Source organism: Geotrypetes seraphini, chromosome 14 (assembly GCF_902459505.1).
Source record: "Geotrypetes seraphini chromosome 14, aGeoSer1.1, whole genome shotgun sequence".
Taxonomy (NCBI): domain Eukaryota; kingdom Metazoa; phylum Chordata; class Amphibia; order Gymnophiona; family Dermophiidae; genus Geotrypetes; species Geotrypetes seraphini.
The window spans coordinates 10,727,437-10,751,167 of record NC_047097.1 but is presented as its reverse complement, the minus strand read 5'-3'; the positions used below and the strand labels follow the sequence as shown (position 1 = coordinate 10,751,167).

General features: G+C 41.8%; 1 protein-coding gene across 1 annotated transcript in view; it reads left to right on the top strand.

Annotated features, from left to right (window-relative positions):
• Nucleotides 1–23,731, top strand: part of NPTN (neuroplastin) — a 122,471-nt gene that overhangs the window by 64,864 nt on the left and 33,876 nt on the right. The window contains exons 8-9 of the mRNA XM_033920732.1: nt 14,310–14,331; nt 20,313–20,389. Of these exons, the coding sequence (XP_033776623.1) occupies nt 14,310–14,331; nt 20,313–20,373 (83 nt within the window). The 3' untranslated portion in view covers nt 20,374–20,389. The remainder of the gene's footprint in view (nt 1–14,309; nt 14,332–20,312; nt 20,390–23,731) is intronic.

The window sequence follows — 23,731 nt, the reverse complement described above, 5'->3', positions numbered from 1 at the left end:
TATTCCCCCCACCAGACATATTTCTTTCAGTCCCAGGCTGCCATTCAAAAAAGATGAGAAAACATAAGGGCTCGCTGTGACAAAAACATCTGCATCTGCCTATTTTGGTATTGTCTAGTATCCCTAACTTTTAATCTGTTTTTATGTAATTTTTATATTGTACACCGCTTAGAAACCTGATTAAGCGGTTGAAAATTTTTTAAAATAAACTTGAAACTCACTATTAGTCATGTAGCTTAACTTTTTTTCTGTTGAAGGCAACCTGTACTATGAAGTCCCAATCCTTAGGTTTTCTCTGAGTACAGCAGACTACAAATTCCCACATACTCTCCCACTTCCCCCAAGGAGTTGTATTCTTAAGCTAGTAAATGGACTAGCATAGTCCTGCACACCAGTGGCAGGAAAGAAATGGTGTGAATTCATGGTTGAACCAACTTAGAAATCTTGAAAGTCAGTTCTGAAGTTACTTTTCTCTGCTGAGCTCCATTGGATGATGTCACCCATGTTGTAAAGTTTTATTTTTGTATCCTGCTGTCTTTGGAGAACACCTGCTACAGGTAAATAACTTTGCTCTAAAGTGTTCACTCTACTTTCTATTTTTATTCTTAATTTTCTGTCTTTTAAGTTTACAAACAATTGTTGGGGGGGGGGGAGTAAAATTTTCAACCCAAAGACATATTCCCCCCTAAAAAAATGTTACAGAAGGGAAATAAAAACAGCAACAACAACAAAAATATAGAAATATTTTAATATTGACACCCAGGAAAGGGTGTGGGAAAAAAGGGGGGAAAAAAGGAAAAACATTGCATAATGCAAAATATATAATAAAAAATAATATATAATAAAAATTATAGACAACACAAAGCCTTACCCTAGGGACCACTTTCCCCACTGATGACATCCCCTCAGTAAAGCTTCTACTGTACCTTTTCTTCCACTTGTAGCTTATCCATTATTCAGTACAATGTACATTCCGATAATTTTTAAGATTCTAAAGCAGGAGGCAAAACAGTATGTTTATTCTGTGAAACTGAACGATTACTTTTGTTTGCAAAAAAATAGGGTTTAATTGAGCATTGTGAGTTTTTGGGAGATCCTTACAGTTAGATTAAAAGACAGCTAGAAAAACTGTTAGGAATATACTAGATAATCTGCACTGCAGGATTACTGTTAAACTAACGGATGTAGCGGTATATAAGAAATAAATTACATTACATTACATTACTACTGTGATCTTTATTACTGATGGCTATTAAAATTACCAGTGATGAAGCTTGTGAACACAACAGCACCCATAGCCTAACCTTTTTTCTTCTGTGGTAGGGTTTTATTTTCCTTCATTCCAGCTAAGGTAAATACGTATATGTGGTATGATTTTTTTGACTGGATCTGTCTTCGAAAATAGAACTGTTTGTATAGTAGTTGCTTTTGTGTAATACTTTCAGCTTCAAACCTGGTTGAAAAGCAAAGGTTGATGCCAGGAAATTTTTCAGCATTTGTCTTCTTTTTTTATTTTTTTTTAAATAAGCATTTTAAGTTTTCTGATATTCTGGTGTGAGTTTCATTTTATTTCAGAAATAGAAGTGTGAGAAACAGGAACAGATTGTTCTGATTCAATTTAGCTGGGTTGTCAATGCGTGAAATTTTACTGGCAAACCCAATTTTTATCCAGACACACATTTGACCATTGCCATTTAGTGGCCAACTGGATATGCTATGCCAGGATTCATTCCTATGTAATAAGACACAGTCTCCCAATTCCTGAGAACTGCAGCCAGGTCAAATGCATGGGCATTAGACATTCTGTGCGATTCACCATATTTATTTATTTTAGACATACACACTCACAGGGGCAAATTCTATAAACAGTGTCCTGATTGTAGACGGTGGTAGGCGTCTTACCACTGTCTAACCAGCCAATTGGGATGCACATTTAAAAAAAAACACCAAGGTAGGCTGCCTACATTGTAGACGTTTTCGTGAGCCTAGGGAGGTGCGTAGGGCTGCTTAAGCTCACCCCAAACTGGGCGTGGTTTCATCTAGAAGTGGCCTTAGGCGAGCTTAGGCAGCCCTAGGCGTCTCTCTAGGGCCTTGATAGGTACACGAAGTGTAGGCCAGCAAATCGACCAATTGAGATCTGACCAATTGGAACCTTAGGCCACTCTCTGTGCATCCCAGAATGCACTGAGAGAGAGGCCTAAGATTCCGGTTGGCCCATGCACTTATGGCCCCTCCTATGGGGGGCATGTCTTCAGGGGGGTTCCAGCAGGAGGGATTGGGCATTCCTTCTGCCGGTGATCTTGGGAGTGGGCATCCCTCCTACCGGGAGATGTCTCAGGGTGGTAGTGACAGGAAGAATTTGGCCCACCTCCTGCCACAGACATTTGAGGGTGGGGGGGCTTCAGGGGTTCTGGTAGGAGGGACTGGGTATCCCTCCTGCCAGTTGTCTTCTTGTGGGGGAGGGAACGGGTTCCCTTCTGCGGCTGCTAAACTGATCGCGGCAGGGAGATTCCATTGCTGCGATCAGCTCAGTGGCAATGCGATTCACTAACCGGTGCGGTAAAAGGACAGACGTGATTCTATTTAGATTGTCTCAAAAACTGCTTAGGTGGCTGCTGAGACTAGGCATCCTATACAGAATCGGGCCCACAGTGCCCAGAAACAAGTGACCCCTTATGTAGCTTCAAACTACAGTGGTACCTTGGTTTACGAGCATAATTCATTCCAGAAGCATGCTTGTAAACCAAAATACTCGTATATCAAAGCGAGTTTCCCTATAGGAACTTGATTTGTTCCCACCCACCCCCATCCCCCGAGGCCAGCGGCGCTGCTCTACCCCCCCAAGAACCGGCATTGCTTCCCATGCTCATGAAGGCCCCCCCCTGCATGATCCGCCATCCCCCCCGCTCGTTTCACGCCCCCCTGCTATCCGGCACCCTCCCCCCCGCGATCTGGTACCCTCCGCTCGCATCGCACCCCCTCCCCGCCGCGATCTGGCATCAAAAAGGCACCCACTCGATCACATTTCTTACCCTCCATTTTGGCACCAGCACCGGCACCAACGCACAGGACATGCCGGTGCGCATGCTCATGGCCTTCGGGTTCCCGTTCTCTCCGAGATTCTCGGATGCTCAAGGCCCACCGCGAAGGAGGCAGATCTTCGGGCACCGGCATGTCCTGTGCGTTGGTGCCAGTGCCAAATGGGGGGTAAGAAATGTGATCGGGTGGGTGGGTGCCTTATTGATGCCGGATCGCGGCGAGGAGGGGGGTGCGACGCAAGCAGAGGGTGCCGGATCGTGGGGGGGAGGGCGCTAGATCGCGAGGGGGGGGCACTCGTAAATCAAGGCATGCTTGGTTTCCGAGGCTCCGATTTTGCGATTGTTTTGCTTGTCTTGCAAAACACTCGCAAACCGGTGCACTCACAAACCGAGGTACCATTGTACTTTACAATTGTTTGAACATTTAATATGACCTTTGCAAATATTTTAGTTCAACCTTTTTTTTTTTTTTTAGTTCAGACCTAACTTTATTCAATTTTAAATTCAAACAATGAATAAAGAAAAAAGAGCAATATGCATTTATAAAGCAAGTATAACATACTGTATATACACAAAAGTATACTCCTAAATCGATATGATATATAAATGACACATCTTACAATCATAATACAGTGGTTCAGATGTATCAAAACAAAACAATTCAGTAGGTTTACAAATCTTTTAAACCTGACAAGCACTCCTTTGGTTTCATCAATCTTAGTTTTATATACCGTATTTTCACGCATATAACGCGCGCGTTATACGTGTTTTTACAAACCGTGCATAACCTTGCGCGGTATACGCGTGAGCACGTTGTACAAAATTTTTTTTACATAGTTCCCCCCCCCCCGCAGGACCGCTCGCACCCCCACCCCGAAGGACCGCTCGCACCCCCACCCCGAAGGACCGCTCGCACGCACCCCCACCTCGAAGGACCGCTCGCACGCGCTCCCACCCGCACCCCCACCCTAAAGGACCGCTCGCACGCACTCGCACCCGCACCCCCACCTTGAAGGACCGCTCGCACGCACTCCCGTCCTCTTACCCCAGCCAACCGCCGACACGATCGGGGCAAGAGGGAGCTCAAGCCCTCTTGCCCCAGCCAACCGCGGCACCCCCGACACGATCGGGGCAAGAGGGAGCTCAAGCCCTCTTGCCTCCCCCGACACGATCGGGGCAAAAGGGAGCCCAAGCCCTCTTGCCCCGCCGACTCCCCAACTCCCCGACAATATCGGGCAAGGAGGGAGCCCAAACCCTCCTGGCCACGGCGACCCCCTACCCCCACTACATTACGGGCAGGAGGGATCCCAGGCCCTCCTGCCCTCGACGCATACCCCCCTCCCCCCAACGCCCGCCCTCCCCCAAGAACCTCCGACCGCCCCCCCAGCCGACCCTCGACCCCCCTGGCCGACCCCCACGACACCCCCACCCGCCTTCCCCGTACCTTTATGTAGTTGGCCGGACAGACGGGAGCCAAACCCGCCTGTCCGGCAGGCAGCCAACGACGGAATGAGGCCGGATTGGCCCATCCGTCCCAAAGCTCCGCCTACTGGTGGGGCCTAAGGCACCTGAGCCAATCAGAATAGGCCCGGGAGCCTTAGGTCCCTCCTGGGGGCGGAGCCTTGGGCACATGGTCGGGTTGGGCAAAATAGCAAAATATTCTAGTGTTATCAGTCGCAAGCCAGCCTATGACAAATTCAGCCTATGACAAATGATTAATTTGCTTATGATCTTAGAGAAATGTTCCACCAAAATTGTTGCACATGTTTTACAATCATAGTTCAATAATATAAGTTAGAGAATGACACAGTGGCTTTTACCCGAAGCTAGCCGCGGATAACCTGCCGAAACGGTGGGAGAAAGTCGTCGTCGCTGCGGGTACAGGAACAAGGCCATTCACCATCCCATGGAACGGCGAATGGCCTTGTCTCCATAGTTAAGTTTTTGAACGCACGCGGTCACCGATTGGGCATCTCCCTCCCTTCCCTTACCATAACGATTTTGTGTATGTGTGGGGGGGGGGTTCATCTCCCAGCTGCCCTAGCCGGCTTTCATCAAATCGCGTGTGGCTGCTGAAACTTCTCCTCTGATTCAACCGGAAACAGGAAGTTGCGTCAGAGGAGAAGTTTCAGCAGCAACACGCAACTTGATGAAAGCTGGCTCGGGCAGCTGGGAAACGAAAAAAGCCCAGAAAATCACCACAGTAAGGTGAGGGGAAGGATGGGAGGAAGATGCCCTCAGATGACTTCGGCAATCGGGAGGGAGGGAAGACTCTGGTGATCGTGGAGGGAGGGCTGCTGGACCGCGTACACTGAAGGGAAGGGGGGAGAGGAACAGACGCTGAAGGGAAATGGGGAATAGAGAGTGGGCTGAAGATGCCGAAGGGAAATTGGGAAGAGAAGTGGAAAGTGGGCTGAAAACACTGAAGGGAAATGGGCAAGAGAAGTGGAGAGTGGGGAGAAGACGCTGAAGGGAAATGGGCAAGAGAAGTGGAAAGTGGGCTGAAAACACTGAAGGGAAATGGGCAAGAGAAGTGGAGAGTGAGGATAGGACGCTGAAGGGAAATGATGAAGAGAAGTGGAGACTGAGGAGAAGATGCTGAAGGGAAATGGGGAAGAGAAGTGAAGAGTGGGGAGAAGACGCTGAAGGGAAATGGGGAAAAGAGAGATGCCAGACTATGGGGCTAGTGGAGGGAAGAAGATGGGTGCCAGATCAATTGGGGGGGGAGGTGGAGGGAGAGATAAGGCAGACAATGGATGGTATGAATTGAATGAGGAGAAGATGAGGAAAGCAGAAACCTGACAACAAAGGCAGAAAAAAAATTATATTTCTTTTCTTTTTTTTATTGCTTTAGGATAAAGTAGTATATTAGTTGTGTTGATAAAACATTTATAAACAAAGCCCTGCCAGCTTAACATCTCTTTCTCTAGTTCAGCAGCCAGAATTTTGATTTATAAAGTGACAATTGTACAGAATATTGTTTCTTTTTATACTTTAATAAAATAAGTTCAGTATAAAACTATTTGAGGCTTGTGAGGATGCGATCAGATGGTTTGTGGGGACAAATTTTTCCCCCGTGTCATTCTCTAATATAGGTCTATAATTTTTTGATAATAAAATCTCTAGTTTTTTCTAATATAACAATATTAGCTTCAGTAAATGTTCTCTTGTTTTGTGGATCCGAGATGAAATGGTCATGTAGTTTCAACAGGCGTGGAGACAAATAAGATGCTGTATGCTTGTAATAATGTATGGTAAGACAGACATCTCCTGGGGCTTTAACAAACTTGAAAGAAACAATGGCTTTGTTAATGTCTGAAAGCGATATTGGAATATTGTTATGCTGATCTCATCTTTAGAAATGATAGGTTAGAGAGATTATCCAAAAACTAATTAATTTATCAGGAGGTGACCCTTGTGAAGTATATATGTCAGGTTAAAATTTCACAAAATTGTCTAAAATGTCTTCCTCCTTAGTAAGCAAAACATAATCATATTTGATAGTCAAAATCATTATATTTGATAGTCAAAATCTGAATGAACTTCTTTTTGACTTTTAAATAATTAGCCAAGATTTTTCCCGTGTTAGATCCGGAATGGTATGTAGCGTGCTGAGAAAAAATAATGAGACTAGCATTTTCACTAAGGGCTCCTTTTACTAAGGTACGCTAGCGCTTTTAGCGTGCACTACAATATCACAAGCGCTAAATGCTAACGCCTCCATAGAGCTCTCGTTAGTATTTTTCATTTAGCGCATGCTAATCTTTAGTGCACGCTAAAAATGCTAGCGCACCTTAGTAAAAGGAGCCCTAAGTAATTTATCTCTAAGCTTCAATTTTTGCAGTGAGCTTAAATCGGATACATTTGAATGGCATTATTATTTCTGCTCAAGAGATTTAATTTCAGCCTCTAGATCTAACAACACTTCTAGTACAACAGATACTCTAGCCCTGAATACTCGGATAGTCAACCTCATCTCTCGAGAACTCTTATAAGGAGCTTCATTTGCATTTTTGCTCCCCTTACCTCTGGACTATCCTTCAAATCCTCAGATGGCGAGGGGAGAATCTTAAAATAGATTTTTTTTTTTTGAGTTCTAGGGTTGAAGGTTCCCCCACCTCTAAAATCCCCAAATTGCAATTTTTTATTTTTCAGCGTAGCTTCCCCGGGCTGTTTTTGGCGCTAAAATTGCTGCCATGGGGCCATCTTGAATTTCCTGATTTGAAATTAAAAGCCTCTATCTGACTTAAAACACCTCAAATTTCCTTAAAAGCAGATAGGATGGACTCAGGCCAGGATACTTTGGATTCATGCCCTATATGTGGTAGATGGCTGTCCAAGGAGCATCCGTGTTCTACATGCCACATGGCACGTGAGGGGGGTGAGAATCACTTGTTTAGCTCCCTCTAGTCTCTTGGGGTGGGGGTGGGGGGTGTTTGTACCTAGTTGGTCCAAGAAACAGGAAAAAAGTCTAAATTTGGCCTGGGGAGCAGTACAAGTGCGTCTCTGGCGGAACACAGCTGCAATGCAACTGGAAAACCAGGAGCTAAATGGCTTTCACACGGGAAGTCGGGGGGTTCCCCCTGAATTTATTAATATGATGTTTGAGGTTTATATGATTAAAAAGGGCTACATGGAACCCTCTGAGGCAGTGCAAGGGTTGGAACTGGAAGTTATGTGGAGGGTGGTGATATTAATCCTGCTATCTGGATAAGCTAACCTGATAACTTTAAGACAGTCAAAAATAAGTCCTAAAGTTTATTGAGAGAGAACAAGCTGAATATTGCAAATACTCTGTGCTGGCTGCAAGCCATATCGGGGAGAAGAATTTTAAGGTGGGTGATGGAGTAGGTGTGGGGATTTTTATGTGTTTTATGCAGTGCATATGCTATTTTATTTAATTATGAACTGCTCAATGGTCATCAAGTGTGAGCGGGATATCAAGGAAATTGTTAAAATTAAAAATCATCCACAGTGTTTGAATATCGGGACACAAACTTTCTGTGATAAAAAGGCAATGTGGATGGATGTCTGATCTTGTATTTTATCTAAATCCAGTAAAACTATGAATCTTCTTGAAAAACAACGGTAATGTTTCTTGCTAAAGCACAGGGCTCTATCCAAATAATCTCTTACAAGACAGTGACATTCAGCAGCTTTAAAAGCCACTGCTAATTACCCTCTATGTCCTAGCTGATTGCATGTAGACCTGTTAAGACTTCAGTAAGCTAAGCAGGCATGTACTTAAGGGGGTTCTTGGTTTATGAACAATCAGCAATGTTCTCTTCATTGAAAATCAGCAGGCCTGCTAAAAAATATCTGATTTTATAATGAGGAATGGGGACTATACAAACTGTCAACAAACTCCTACTCCCCTGTATATAAACAAGAAGCCACTAACCGGGCACCTCGTGTTCTTTTTCCTTTTGAATTTTTCTTTTTTTCAAAACCTTTTCATCTTTTAATTTTAATACCGGTAAAAGAAAAAAGCCTCAGACTTTGGTGAGGTATAACTACCCTCTACCACCCACATCACTGGCTCAAAAAAACTTTCACCAATATGATATATTCTTTCAAAAGGTAAGGAAAAAAAAAATTTACAAGTAAGTTAATTTCGATCTCAACTTTAATTGTGGTGTGGGCATCCATAAGTGGCCCTACGTGTCTCTGTAGACGTGAGACAGACATCTTAAATGTAGACCTGAAAAATGCTGGTCTACATTTAAGGCATTTGTTAGTAAAAGACACAATTTCTCTACAGAATGCAGATACATGATTGACACATGATCGGTGGCTGCCAAGACCAGCATCCTTTAGAGAATCAGGCCCATTGTGAACGCCATACATAATTTTAGCTTCTCTGGGGACAATTTTCAGACAGGCTACTTTACCCAGGTAAATTCTTTTTACTTGGCTAAAAGGGTAGGGGGGGGAGTAATTTTATTAAGCTTTTTCTGCATGTAGATACCCATTTTACACCCAGAAAAAGGCTTTTATATATCGTATTTTTCGCACTATAAGACGCACCTGACCATAAGACACACCTAGGTTTAGAGAAGGAAGACAAGAAAAAATATTCTGAACCAAGTGGTGTACTAATATATTTAATAAAATATAGCAGAATAATATTTCAACCATGTAAAGTCAACATCATCACTGTCATTAACAAATGAGGAGGGACTTTAAGGTTCAAGCACTCTTCTAGTTTTCTAGGCTCTGCACTCAGCCCCCCTCCCTGCCAGTCTCTGAACCAGCCCCCTTCCCTTCTAGGCTCTGCACCCGCCCCCCTCACTCCCTGCCAGGCTCTGCACCCAACCCCACACTCCTTGCCAGTCTCTGCACCCTGTCTCACCTCCCTGCCCTGTACCCTGTCCCCCCTCTGGTGGTCTAGTGGTAGGCCGGGACAGGAGGGATCCATCCAGCTAACAATTTATTACCCCCTCCCCGCTGGTGGTCCAGCGATGTATCGGTAGGAGCGAGCTTTCTGTGCTCTTGCCCCATGCTGAGTCCCTCCCTCGCTGGATGGCTGCCTCAGGTCAGAGCACTGGCAGGAGCAAATTTTTTGCTCTCCAGCCTGGGCCTACACCACTGCCTGAATGGCTGCTGTCAGTTCTCATGGGACTTGTGAGAACTGAGCAGCCATTCAGGGAGCGGCACGATGCAAGGCTGGAGAGTGGAAAGATCGCTCCTGCCTTGTGCGCCGCTGGCCACGAGATGTGAAGCAGCTGTCCAGCGAGGGAGGGGTTCAGCGCAGGGCAGGAGCATGGAAAGCCTGATCCTACTGATACACTGCTGGACCACCAGGATTTAAAAAGGCGAAAAAGGTACTGTATATACTCTAAGCTTCCCTGGCATACAGCCAGGCACTCACCTAAATTAGCGCGGCAGAGCGCCTGGCTAAAAGACACTAGGGAGAACACTGCACATCATGGTCTGTGACGCAATATTTGCTGCACAAGATGCACAGACATTTCCACCCACTTTTGGGTGGAAAAAAGTGCATCTTATGGAGCGAAAAATAAGGTAATTACATGACCACATGTTTAAAGAATATCTGCATGGAGAGTGTGCACCTCACTTTGTGATCCATATGCAGGCATTTTGGGGGGCATAGTTGGGAAGAGCAGAGGTGGAGCTGCAATACAAGAGTACATGTATGTTATGAAATGAAATTTTATGAAATGTACATGGGTACATAATAAAGGACAAGTACATCAGGTTTGGAGAAACTGTAAATATGTAGGTCAGCATTTGCACACTATTGGAGCCTATTTTATAATTGCACAAAGAAGCCTGTATTAACTTTGTAAAATAGCCTTAAAATAGATCCCTTGTTTTACCCCTCCATAGGCTCGCCTTGTTATAAAATCAGGCTCAATAATGAGCAAATCTTGAAGGCTTAAGTTTAAGTTACCCTAATTATACTGAATGACTTTCATCACCATAGAGACCTAATAAATAAAACTGAAGATATATCGCACACTGTACCAGTCTAATTATAGCTATTTAATAGTTTTGCAGCTCAAAGGGGAAAAAAACATTTCTAATTTCCCTTTTTTAACTATTCCGAGTGAGCGTCTTTTTCATAAATGTCTGCAAATGTGAAAACAGTTTCTTGAGCTAGTGTTGCTGTATAATGAGGTCCTTTTACCAAGGTGCGCTAACCGATATAGCGTGCGCTAAATGCTAAGATGCCCATAGGAATATAATGGATGTCTTGGCATTACCACGCGCTAATCGTTAGCATCACCTTAATAAAAGGATCCTAATATTTGTTTCAATTAGTATTTACATCTAAGCTGGCTCACAGATATCGATGCACAACACTATCTAGAAGACACTGGTTCAGTTTCCAGGCATGGCTTTTGTTTTCAAGGCCGACTGGGACTAGAGATAGCTTGTAAGCTCTTCCGAGCAGGGACAGTCTATTAACTGTGAAAATGTACAGCACTGCATAAGTGATAAATAGTAGTAGATGACTACTATGACTGTTCACAGCCACCGGGAGTGGGCAGTAGGAAGTCCGAGTCATTTCTTAATGGTTTCATCTAGGGGCCAAACTTAAGATGCTCATATACCTGGTTCTGGAGGACACTACAAGGCCTATCACTGCAATGACTGTTGGGATTATAAAATAAGGTAGAAAAGCAGGCTTATGAATGAAGGCTTATGGCACCCTAAAGCTATGGAGGCCAATTCCTATTGAGCTGGAAGCTCAGAGGAGCTGGAGGAAATTGCAGAAACCCCCCCCCCCCAAAAAAAAAAAAAAAAAACCCAAAACAAACAAACATATGAACTTTGGTTTATAACTGTATCTCCTAAAAATAGTTTTTAATTTAAAAATGCATAGTTTCTCTAGAAAGATATAATCTCCTTCATTCGATAATCAGTTGCTTAAAGTTAGGTACCAACTGCATGTATAAGTTATATATAAAATATCATCGCTTAAGTGCTAGCTGAACACAAAGTGGTGTTTTTCTAACTTTAGCAAGCAGCTCGTTTAGCATGTAAATGCAAGCAATGTACACAGAGGCACGCACATTTATGACTGCTGTTAACATGGCGTAAGTGGGCATGCCTAAAGATTGGCATGTCAATGACAAGTTAGTATTCTATAACGGAACCTTGGTGCCTAAATGCTTATTGTGCTGCATCTTGGTGCCTAACTTTTGCCGACCTTTATAGAATTGCCCCCCTATGTAGCTAACCAAGTAATGACCTTAATATAACTGCCTGTTAATAATCTAATCTTATATAAAACATAAAGAATCATGTACTCTTAGTGTTCAGATCCTTTTCCAGATTTAAGGCATTTAAAGACTTTTTTCCATTTTCTTCAGTATAATATCAGTCTGAATATTAACCAGCCATGAACAGTAGTGGTCACTCGCTCACATACTGTGTCCAGTCCAGATATTTACTGCGCCATGTCTTGTTTCCACCAGCATTAATTGATTTTACAAATGTGCTTGTGGAGTAGGCATTTATGCAAGCTTCCCATCTTTTAACTCAGAGGGATTTTTTTATTTTTTTTTGGAGGGAGTAGTTATTACTGATATTTGTCGGTTATTGTGACTTCTTTTTTTTTCCCCCTCAATTGCATCATACCCTTAAAAAATGGTGGTAAGTGAGAGATCTGCATGCTTTCGAGTTTGTCTAATCTCCGCTTCAGTCTATAAGATGCACAGTTCATGATGTTAACACTTTCCTTCAAGTTTCTTCATTCACGTTTCACAACTAATTTGGATTTTTAGTTGCCATTTAATCTTTAATTTTGTTGTTCTAATATTTCTGTTATGTTCGCCAACGCCCTGATTCCTTCATGAGGACTTTGTTCTGTTTGTTCTGTATTGTTCTGTACTGCGGGCTTTTGCAGTAGTTCAGACAAACCGCCTATTTACATTTCAAGCAATTTGTTACCCATCTTATCACATCTGTTTAATCCATGGGAAGTGGGGACATTGTCCATTTTTACATTGGGCAGCAAATAATACTAACTGCCACCACAACTACTTAACATCACTATGCAAGCATGAGGCAGTTTCCAAGTGAAATAAAACAGCATAACCCAATAGAGTTAACTTTCTCTGAAAATATACACTTCATCTATTTAGATCGTCAGTTCTTATTTGTAAGAAATTAGCAAAACATAACATCTTGTGCCTGTTTTTACTTCCATAAACTACTTATTTTTGTAGCCAAGTTAATATCTTTGTGTTGAATTTGTCTGTTTTAACACTGACATTGTATTGTAGTATCTGTCTTACTAAACTAATCCTGTGATTGGGTTCCTGTAACTAAAGTTTATATTTAAAGAGTGCAGCTTAGGCTTTATGTCTATTTATTTGGAAGTCTAAACTGTGTTCAGGGAAGACTAATTTGCTGTGTGCTGTGTGTCCCAGATCCTGCTGTGTCACTGTATATCTTCTCTTGTATATACAGCACACCAACCCATCTGGTTGTCTTCCCCAGTTCTCTGTTACCTGGCTGGCAGCACATTATCAATAATGGAATTCTGTGGACACTGGTGTGTCGCTGATGTGTTCCTTTTTGGCTGTGTTTTTGAAATTGTGGGTTTGTGGTTAGTAGTTTGTTTTTGTTTATTTTTGTATTTGATACTATGACTATATTTTTTTTGTTCTTGGTCACTGTTTGTGCTGGCGGCAGCTTTGCCTATCCATTGCCTCGAGATACAGATGGAGTAATGTCCCTTTTTTGAGGGAGAGGATAGACATTACTCTTAGTTTGTGCTCATGCCGACGCCAACACTTGTACAAGATTGCAATTTTCTCCATTTAACTGCTTCATGTGCACTAGTCCTCTTGTGGAATCCTGCTGAGAGTTTCTTAGAGACTTCAGTGAAAAATCAAAACGTAATAGATAATGTGTTTGCAGTCTTGAAAAAAAAATTTTAGGCTATTCAATTGGTTTCAGTAGTTTGAGTACATACACATTTAAAGTTGAGCTAAATTTGTGTGGCTTACATTATTAATTAAGCTGTCTGTAGAGTACTAAAAACATCAAAGTTCAAGTAGCAACAATAAATTTTAAAATGTTCAATTTAAAATTGACAAGAAAATAGCATTGCCAAAAAAAGAAAAAATGCATTGCTGTTTTAATTCTGAATATTTATTTTGTTTTCCTAAAAACAGGTTAGTGCTTCTGGTCAATTTGTGAGTAGCTGAAGTCTTGTGTTGGAGGAGGGCAGATATTTGAATCTTATTAGTATATGAATAACTGGAAGTTTCATATATAGTTCTGACAAATGAACATCATTGTAATTATAAAACCTCCAGAACAGTAGTATATCAAAGGGTCGTAGTCTGTAGAGGGGGGATAGTGGTATGCCATATAGCCATCATGCCCAACCAGAATGTTTCCAGTACAAGAAAACAAACAGCAGGATTTTACAACTGAAATGTTGGTTTGTCTTCTCATCTATTTACCAGAGTGAACCACTGGAACTTGAGGACAAGATAATTTTTCATAGTTGTATTACAACAATCTGTCCACTACAGTTGCAGTTCTTCATGACAGAGCATTCAAAGTGTTAACAAAAAACCCATTGAAACAACATATCTGCCATTAAACTCAAATACAGAACAAGTAACTCCATGAACCTCTGCACTTACCAAATGAATGGCTAGTTAATGCTGTAGAGAGATCAGTTTATAGTGTTGTGGTCATGCTTAAATGTAAAACTCTTCTAACTCTCTTTTGTGATTTCTCTCTCCTTTTCTCCCTGGTTTTGCCACCTAATTCTTGATGCAGATGATGAACCAGCTGGACCTATGTAAGTAAATTGCTTGTTTCCTAATGACCATTAAAAAGTACTTTGGAATATATAAACAGTTACATTGCTTGATTCATTACTCATGGCGGAATTCTGTGCAACTGCGCAGCGCAGAATTTGTGCAGAATTCTGCACCAACCTTCCTTGCAGGTCTGGCCTCTCTCCCTTCGACTGACCCCCCGCCGTGAGATCCAACATACCTACAGCCTCCCAAAGAAGCAGCAGTGGTGCCGGACGGCAGAGGCAGCGCTGTGAACAGGCAGCTTGTGGCTGGTCCTGCCTGGGCCTTCCCTCTGCTGCATCACTCCTTGTAGATGACTGATGCAGCAGAGGGCAGACCCTGGCAGGGCCAGCTGCGAGCAGCCTGTTCAAGTTTCCAAGTTTATTATGAAATTTGATTTATCGCCTATTCAAATTTCTAAGCGATATACAATTAATAAAAAATTACAGAGTTGGGGGAAACAGACATAACTAACAAAAACTAATTCTACTAAACATATTAAAATTCAGCATATGCATACAAAGTCAAACATAAGGAGAGTTAGAGAAGAAATACAATTTGGTTGTAAAAGAAACAATTAAGGTAAAAAAAAAAACATTGGGAAAGGGAAGAGACAAATCATTAGAAAATTGTGGATAAATTAAAGGCATAAGCAATTCATTTAATCCTTGAATGCATCTTTAAAAAGAAAACCCTTAAGTTTGCTCTTAAATTTTTCCAAAACCCTTTCTTCTCTTAAATAAATTTTAAGGGCATTCCAAGCTTGAAGGGCCGTAACTGAGAAGATAGATTGCCGCCGTGTATTAATAAATTTTAAAGAGGGAATGACCAATAAATGTTGGTCATTCGACCTTAGTAATCTAGATGAAGTATAAGGAATTAAAACTTTATAAATAAAAGCTGGGGTTTAAATGTCAAAGACAGTGCTGCCTCGGTTGGCTGCCGCTTCTACTGCTGCTTTGGGAGGCCCGCAAGGGGGGGTCAGTTGATCAGAGGGAGGGCAGGCCCACACAGGGGAGGGATGCTAAACAACAATTTGGGGGGAGGGAGGAGGGAACATGGATGCTAGGACCGTGGGAGGAAGGAGCATGTATCCTTTCCTCCAAGAGGGGGGAACATAGAAGCTAGACTGCAAGTGTGGGGGGGAAAAGGGGGGCATGGATGCTAAAACTGCAGAGAGGGGAGGAAGCATGGATGATAGACCAGTAAGTAGATGAGGAGGAAGCCCATGCCAGAAAGGGGGCTGAGAAGGAAGAGATGCTTGATCATAGAGAGAGAGAGATGCCAGACCTTGGGGAGTGGGGAAGGGATTCAGGGTGCGAGAGAGGTGGTGAGTGGGGTGAGAGGAGATAGATGCTGGACCCACAAGGGGGTTTGGAGGGGTGATAAAGGAAGAGAGAAAGTGGCCAAGACCATAAACAGGGTGGGAAGGAAGAGATTCTTAGCCAGTGGAGAAAGAGATGCCAGACTATGGTGGGACAAGGAGGGAATTCAGGGTACAAGTGAGAGAGGGGTGGGATTTAGAAGGAGACTCATTACTAATTATGCAGTTGGCATGAGAGGAAAAGGAACTGAGGAGGCTGGAACCTGAGAGGAAAAGGCAGGAAGGAATTTCAGGCCTCAGGATAGGAGAATTCTACTTAAAACACTACAAATAAACTTTGCAGAATTTTGAAATATTGTGGGCAAAATTTTCAAAGGTTTTGCACAGAATTCAAGCAGGAGTAACTTATTGAAGTTTTACTTCATTTTAATGAAGGATTTTGTCTTATTGAAGTAATAGTAGTAGTAGTAGTTTTGAGCATTTATATTTGCTGTCTATAATTTGCATTGTAGAGGTAATACAAGGGGGATTAATTGTGCAGTTCAAATATTTTAATTGATGTGTAGCCGTACCTATAGTATAACTTCATAAAAGTTACAGTTTGATCTTTTAATACTAGAACTGAGTTGATTAGAGACTTAGATACTTGAGCATTTCTGATTTCATTTGTTCGAATACCAATATAAAAGAAGTAACAAGTAACTCAAAGACGGCTGTAGTAATGTATTCAAATTAACTTGCTTTAAAAATCAAAGCTCCCTGCACTCTTAGTCCTCTTAACAGGGTATAACTATTATATTTAAATGAAAAACCTCAATAAAATATTGTTTTAGCATTTCTTAGGCGCAATCATACTAGAATTCTGAAATCTCAAATTACTTGAACATTACATTTTCAGTTTTTCTCATTTATTCTCAGTACTGTATTGCCTTTGCTCAACCCTTAGATTTTTCCAGGGCCTCATTTCTTTTAAGATGCCTCTTAAGTGTAATAGCACATTCCCCAAAATCTCCTTCCAGAGAAACTGCACACTTGTGAGAGGCAGCTTCATGTCCATCTCCAAATAGGACACTTCCTTCCTCTGAAATCTTCTAAAGGAACACTGAGAACCAGAGGCATAAGAAAAATATCACCGGCTTGAAAAGGGCCTCTTGGGCACTTAATCCTCTGAGTATTCATTATTTGAGCTCCAGAATCCTGAAGATGGTAATGATCCAGAGTTTATATCACACTTACTGTTTGCAAATGACTTGAAATTCTACAAGTCTGGTGACCAACAATTAGTGGAACAGCTTCATGTAATGAAAAGCTGCTCAGATGACATTAAGATGGCTTGGATAAATGTGCTAAGGCAATCTTAGAGGAAAATTGAGCTAAACTGAAATCATCCCTCTCACTGTGAGCTAAAGGAGCTTGAATAGGATGGCCCCAAAATTTTGGTTTATATTCACTCATTTGTGTGTGTGATTTGTCCTGCTGTCTGTATAAAGCCTGTTTCAAATTCATTATTCTTCCCCTCCTATCCCTGTGCTGCAGTCCTCTGGGCAGACTAATTGAGAATTGCCTTGAAGACTGTATCAGAATCTATTAAAACAAAACTGGACGCTCCCATCACCACGTCTGAGATTGAAACTGCTATATCCTCCTTACCCACTGGGAAAGCCCCAGGTCCGGATGGCTTTACTAATGAGTTTTTCAAAATTTTCCGAGCTCTCTTATCGCCTCAGCTCCTCACGTATTATGATTTTCTCCACTCCACTCCGGATAAACAGTTTAATTTCGCTGAGGCCACTATTGTAGTTATTCCTAAACCAGAACGCGATGCTACTTTGGTTAAAAATTTCCGTCCTATCTCTCTCCTTAATTTGGATTACAAAATTATGGCAAAACTACTCGCATTAAGACTCACCACAGTGATCCCAACCCTTGTACACAAAGATCAAACAGGATTCATCAAACAAAGATACATAGGAGATAATTTACACTTATTTCACCATATCAATGCTCACGCCAAAACACTGTTGGATCCTGTGATTGGTCTAGCCATTGATGCTGAGAAAGCCTTTGACCGAGTGGAGTGGCCATTCTTATTCCGAGTACTGAAATGGTACAATTTTGGTCCTTTCTTCACAAATTGGATAGAAACACTATACAGACAACCCACAGCCCGTATTCTGATTAACAACTCTCTCTCCAACAAATTCCCCCTTCATAGAGGCACCCGTCAAGGCTGTCCCCTTTCACCATTGTTATTTGACTTAGCGTTGGAACCTCTCCTGTCAGCTATCCGACAATGTCCCCTAATTAAGGGTATCCCCTCATCCAGTCGAGACATTAAATTAGCAGCCTATGCTGACGATGTCCTTCTCTTTCTCAGAGATCCTCTTGTCTCCTTGCCCCATCTTATTAACACTGTTTCTCAATACTCTCAACTCTCTGGATACTCTGTTAATTGGGAGAAATCAGAGATCTTTCCTCTCAATGACCATATCTCCTCCTCAGATCTGGCTCAATTTCCTTTTTCATGGTCACAGGGAGCTGTGAAATATTTAGGGGTCCTAATTCATAAAGATCCAGTACACGCCCAGGATTTGAACATATCCAAAATCAAAAATTTAGTTTCAAATACTACAACTCGTTGGTCCCCACTTTATTTGTCATGGTGGGGTAGAATAGCCTCCATTAAAATGACTTTAGCCCCGCAAATTAATTACACCCTTTCCATGCTTCCCCTCCTATGCCAGAAAAAATTATTTCATTGGCTCAATATGAAAATCTCTGAATTTATTTGGAACAAGAAAAAACCCCGTATTGCTCTCGCCAAGCTGAAGGCCTCTAAGATTAATGGCGGATTAAATTTACCAGATTTTTATTATTATTATATCGCATCTTTAGCCAAATATGGAGCTTATTGGATCGTTAATTCTAATCCTCAGGATCAACCAGCATGTTTTGAAATGGAACGCTTTTTATGTGCACCACTGTGCGTTTCCTGCTTCCTTATGGTGTCAGTACCTAGACACTTGAGAAAGTATTCCTTGTTGAGTGCAACGCAGCATGCTTTTCATCTTCTAGATGCAACAGCTGAGATCTCTGTTAGTGAAAGCCCGCTCATGTCCCTTTGGAATAACCCTAAAATTCAAAATAAAGGTAGATCCCTCTCATGGAAAAAGTGGCAACGGGCGGGAGTCGAGTTTGCTCATCAATTGATCTCCTCCACCTCAATCGTTCCTTTTGATATTTTTTGTTCTGCATATTCACTTCCATCCTCTATACATTCCCAATGGCTCATGCTTACTGGAATACTGTCTAAGGTACATATGCGCCATGACTTTATGACCTCTATCCACACTGTTCACCACTGGTCTACTCTGGCCTTAATGAAGGGTAGAGCGATATCTCTTTTTTATAGCATTCTAAGGGATCACTCTTTCACCTTTTCACCTCAATCAATGAACCAATGGGACTCGATTCTGCAGACTACGCTTTCTGATATAGATTGGGAACTTTTCTGGTCCTCCACAAACCGTCCTCTCCTATCTTCCAGAGTCTCGCAATCAATGTTCTTCGTTATGTGGAATGCAGTATGGACCCCATATCGCATGTGGAAAGCGAAGCTAAAACAAGACTCCACCTGCTGGAACTGTTTGAAAGAGTCTGGAACTCTTGATCACATGCTTTTTCATTGCACTATAGTCCACCCCTTCTGGATTCGTATTTGGGACACTATAAAATCTATTACTAAGTGTTCAGAAGAGATTTCCATGGACATTGTAATTCTTCGTTCTCAACACCCTTGTTTTACACAAACAAACTGCCCACCTAAACTCATTGATGCCATGTTTGTAACAGCTCTTATGCATATTCTGAAAAATTGGAAATCATCCTCGCTACTTGACTACACCTTTTGGTGGAACTCTCTGAGCATGTATCACAAATTTGAATCTTATCCATATGAGAAAAACATGATTTCTCAACTCTCCACAAACATGGTGCAAAATAAATCACCTTGGTCATTCTTAGATTCATATGTTCATTCTAACCAGTAGACACTTCTGCCTCTCTATCTATCTATCTCTATCTTTTTCTTTTTCTCCCTCTTTCTTTCCCTCTCTCTTATTTCACTCTCCCTGCTTTTCTGCCTTTCATATATCTTCTATTAGCAGTTACACATACCCTAGATTCTTTTTATTAATCTGGTTGTAAGTAAATGATTATAGATATGGACTTTTTCTATACCATTGTGTCTTATTCAGATTTTGTGTGTTTGAACTGCTTTCTGTAAATTTCTTATAATATTCAATAAAAACTATTGAACTAGAGAATTGCCTTGAAATAACATTTATACCACTAACATATGTAATTTCCATGCAGTATGTTTTCTCACAATTTCAGGAACATATATATTGGAAGAAAAATGATCACTGATAGTTTTCTTATTTTGGAGTGGATGTAAGATCATTAAAAATTAGTTCTTGGATGAGGGGTCCTATTGTCAGTACATGGAGGTATCAAAGGAAGATTTGAAAGAAATTTAGCCCTTTAATAGATTTTTCTCATATGGAACAATACATAATCAACTAGAACATTTACTGTACTACTGTATTGTAATACTGTAATTGCTTTTTTATAATTTAGTTATTCTTTTATCTTAAGGAAAACCAACTCTACTAACAATCACAAAGATAAAAACCTGCGACAGAGAAATACAAATTAAAAACACTGTTTGTAATGTAAGTATGTATAACTTGCATGCTTTCTAAATGCAACATGTATGGTGTGCATTTGTGAAGATGACTAGAAAGTGCTGCAGTGCTTTATTTATGTAAAAGTGTCTTAAGTAAATAAAGCATTGCAGCACTTTTTGATCATATTCCTTGTTTCATGTGTAGACTTTAATTCTGTGGAAATACCTCACCTGTTGTGGTGTGTTTGTGTTCTCCAACCACTTAACCATTTCAGCTTTCTTAATATATGTGGGTTTGTAAATCAATTTCTCACTCAATAAGCATTGCTATTTACGTACCCAACCCTCGTTTATCGTATACTATTGTCTCTCATGAGTGGCACACAATCCAGTTTTATACATTAGACAATTTTAAGTTTTGGCTACATTTTATTATTGCTCTAAACCAGGGGTTTCAAAGTCCCTCCTTGAGGGCCACAATCCAGTCGGGTTTTCAGGATTTCTCCAATGAATATGCATGAGATCTATTAGCATTCAATGAAAGCAGTGCATGCAAATAGATCTCATGCATATTAATTGTGGAAATCCTAAAAACCCGACTGGATTGCGGCCCTCGAGGAGGAACTTTGACACCCCTGCTTTAAACCTTAAAATAAAAATTAGGGTTGTTATGGTCCGTTTGCCTAACAAAATGATACAATAAGTTGAATGATGTGTTGCTGTGGACAGCTCTCCTTGATCTTACACATACTGATGGCTTTTCATATCCTCACTAAACGAAAAAAAGCAGTTCAGTCCAGAATGAAGAAGTCTGATTTATTAATGTCAAGCACCCGATGTGGCCATGTTTTGCCCGCAGGCTGAGTTGAGGTTAATAACTGCAGGAGAAAATGAAAACATCCAAACTACAAAGCAAATCAGTATTTCTTCTTTCAGACTAGCAAAACAGATGCTAGAAAAGTTCATATATGATTGCAGTTATCCTTTTAATATTTAGTTTTTAAAAAAAGGTTTTTTATTTATTCAATTTTCTATACTGTTCTCCCAGGGGAGCTCAGGACGGTTTACGTGGATTTATTCATGTACTCAAGCATTTTTCCCTGTCTGTCCTGGCAGGCTCACAATCTCTCTAATGTACCTGGGGCAATGGGGGGATTAAATGACTTGCCCAGGGTCACAAAGAGCAGCTTGGGTTTGAACCCACAACCTCAGGGTGCTGAGGTTGTAGCTTTAATCACTGCACCACACTCTCCCAGGGAAGCTCTTTTCATGAAGATAGATGAGATGTTCTAGACAAGTGGGTAATGTCCCCATAGCTGTGTGCCATCTGCAGAAGGAATCCAGTTTGAATTTTTCTCTGTGCTTCTGCACTTCACTGAGCTCCTTAGCTCCACACAAGTCACCAAATCAGCATGTAGACACACCCAGACCAATCAAGGTCATAAATAACTGTCCTGCTCAAAGGAGTAACATGAGAATATCAGCTGTAAACAGCTGGCAAAACCTCAAGGGAGCTTACTTCTGCCTAAAAGAGAACACTACCCAGCCCTCAAGGGCTGACTGTTAACCAAAGTACAACTTGGAGACATATGAAACAAACTGAGATAACTCCTAAATTGTAACTTTCTGAAAATGTCCAGCTATCTTCTAATGTAATCCGCTTAGAACTGCAAGGTACGGCGGAATAGAAGTCACTAATGTAATGTAATAATAGGAGCAGGAAGGACAGGGCGAGATTCTAGAATGTCTCACCTGTCTATTGGAAAAGAACTTACCAGGGTAAGTACGTAATCCCTTTTTCTAGTACAATAGGTGAGACATTTTACACAAGTGGGATGTACAAAAGCAGTCCCCAAAAAGTTAGGGTGGGCTAACTGTGCCAACCATCAAGACTGAGGACCCCAAAGGCAGAGTCCTCTCTTGCCGTCGTATGCACTCTGCAAAACAGGGCAAACGGGTGTATAGAGGATTACGTTGCCATTATGCAAAGCTCCTCAGGGGAGACAGCTCTAGCTTCGGCCTACAAAGAAGTCACACATCTAGAAGAATGCACCAGGAGACTGTTTCCCGGGAAGCATGCAGGCTGATGAAAGGGACCTCACGGATCCATCTGGAAATTGAAGCCTTAGCAGTGGGAGTGCGCACCGCTGGACAAAATAAGTCAACACAAACAAATGGTCAGAAAGACAAACTCATTTGTGACCACCAAATAGCGAAGAAGCACTCTGTGCATATCAAAACACGATCCTGAGTATCTGAACCACTAGGCTGAGAAACAGGCACATGTACTTCCTGATCAACATGGAAAGCTAAAACCGAAAACATCTTCAGCAGGAAGAAAGAAACCGTATGCAAGGAAACCCCAGTCTCTGAGATTCGGAGGAAGGGTTCAGTGTAAGAAAGAGCTTGGAGTCCAGAGACATGGCTTGCTGACAGAACTGCGATCAGAAAAACCATCTAGAGCAGTGGTCTCAAACTCAAACCCTTTGCAGGGCCACATTTTGGATTTGTAGGTACTTGGAGGGCTTCAGAAAAAATAGTTAATGTCTTATTAAAGAAATGGTAATTTTGCATGAGGTAAAACTCTTTATAGTTTATAAATCTTTCCTTTTGGCTAAGTCTTAATAGTAATATTGTAATTTGTAGCTAAAGAGACATATGATCAAGAAACTGTTTTATTTTACTTTTGTGATTATGATAAACATACTGAGGGCCTCAAAATAGTACCTGGCAGGCCGCATATGAACCCCGGGCCGTGAGTTTGAGACCACTGATCTAGAGCATCAAGGCCAAGACGGAAGCATCCTGAAAGGGCTCAAAGAAAGTCTGGGATAGTCTATACAGCACCAGGGTGAGGTCCCAGAAAGGGAACTGTAGATAAATTGGTGATTCAATGTGAAGGGTCCCTGTCAGAAATCTGGCAACGTTAGGGTGAGACACTAAATGAAGGATGACCCTGGGCATGAAAACAAGAGAGCTCAATTCCGTGGATCTAAGGACCACTGCAGAGAGGCCTTGATGGGCCAGTACCACCAACAGTGGAACGGAGCATGCCTCTGCTTGGGCTTGAGCGCAGCAATGCTGGAAAATCTTCCATGCTGTAGCAGAAGCAGATATAGCAGTCGACTTTTAGACAAGAGAAGAGTGCCAAGGACTATATCAGAAAAGCCCTTGTAGTCCAAAGCTGCATGCTCAGGAGCCATGCCGTAAGAGCAAAGCGGCCTGGGTCCTCCTCGCATTCTGAATCCTGCGGAAATAGGTCAGGATGGATGCTCTACAGAAGGCCTCAGTCCTAGCGAAGATGCATCAGATCTGTGTACCACAGCCTGCGAGGCCAGTATGGAGCCACCAGAATGACATGGCCTGGAGGACCCATGATCCACTGAAA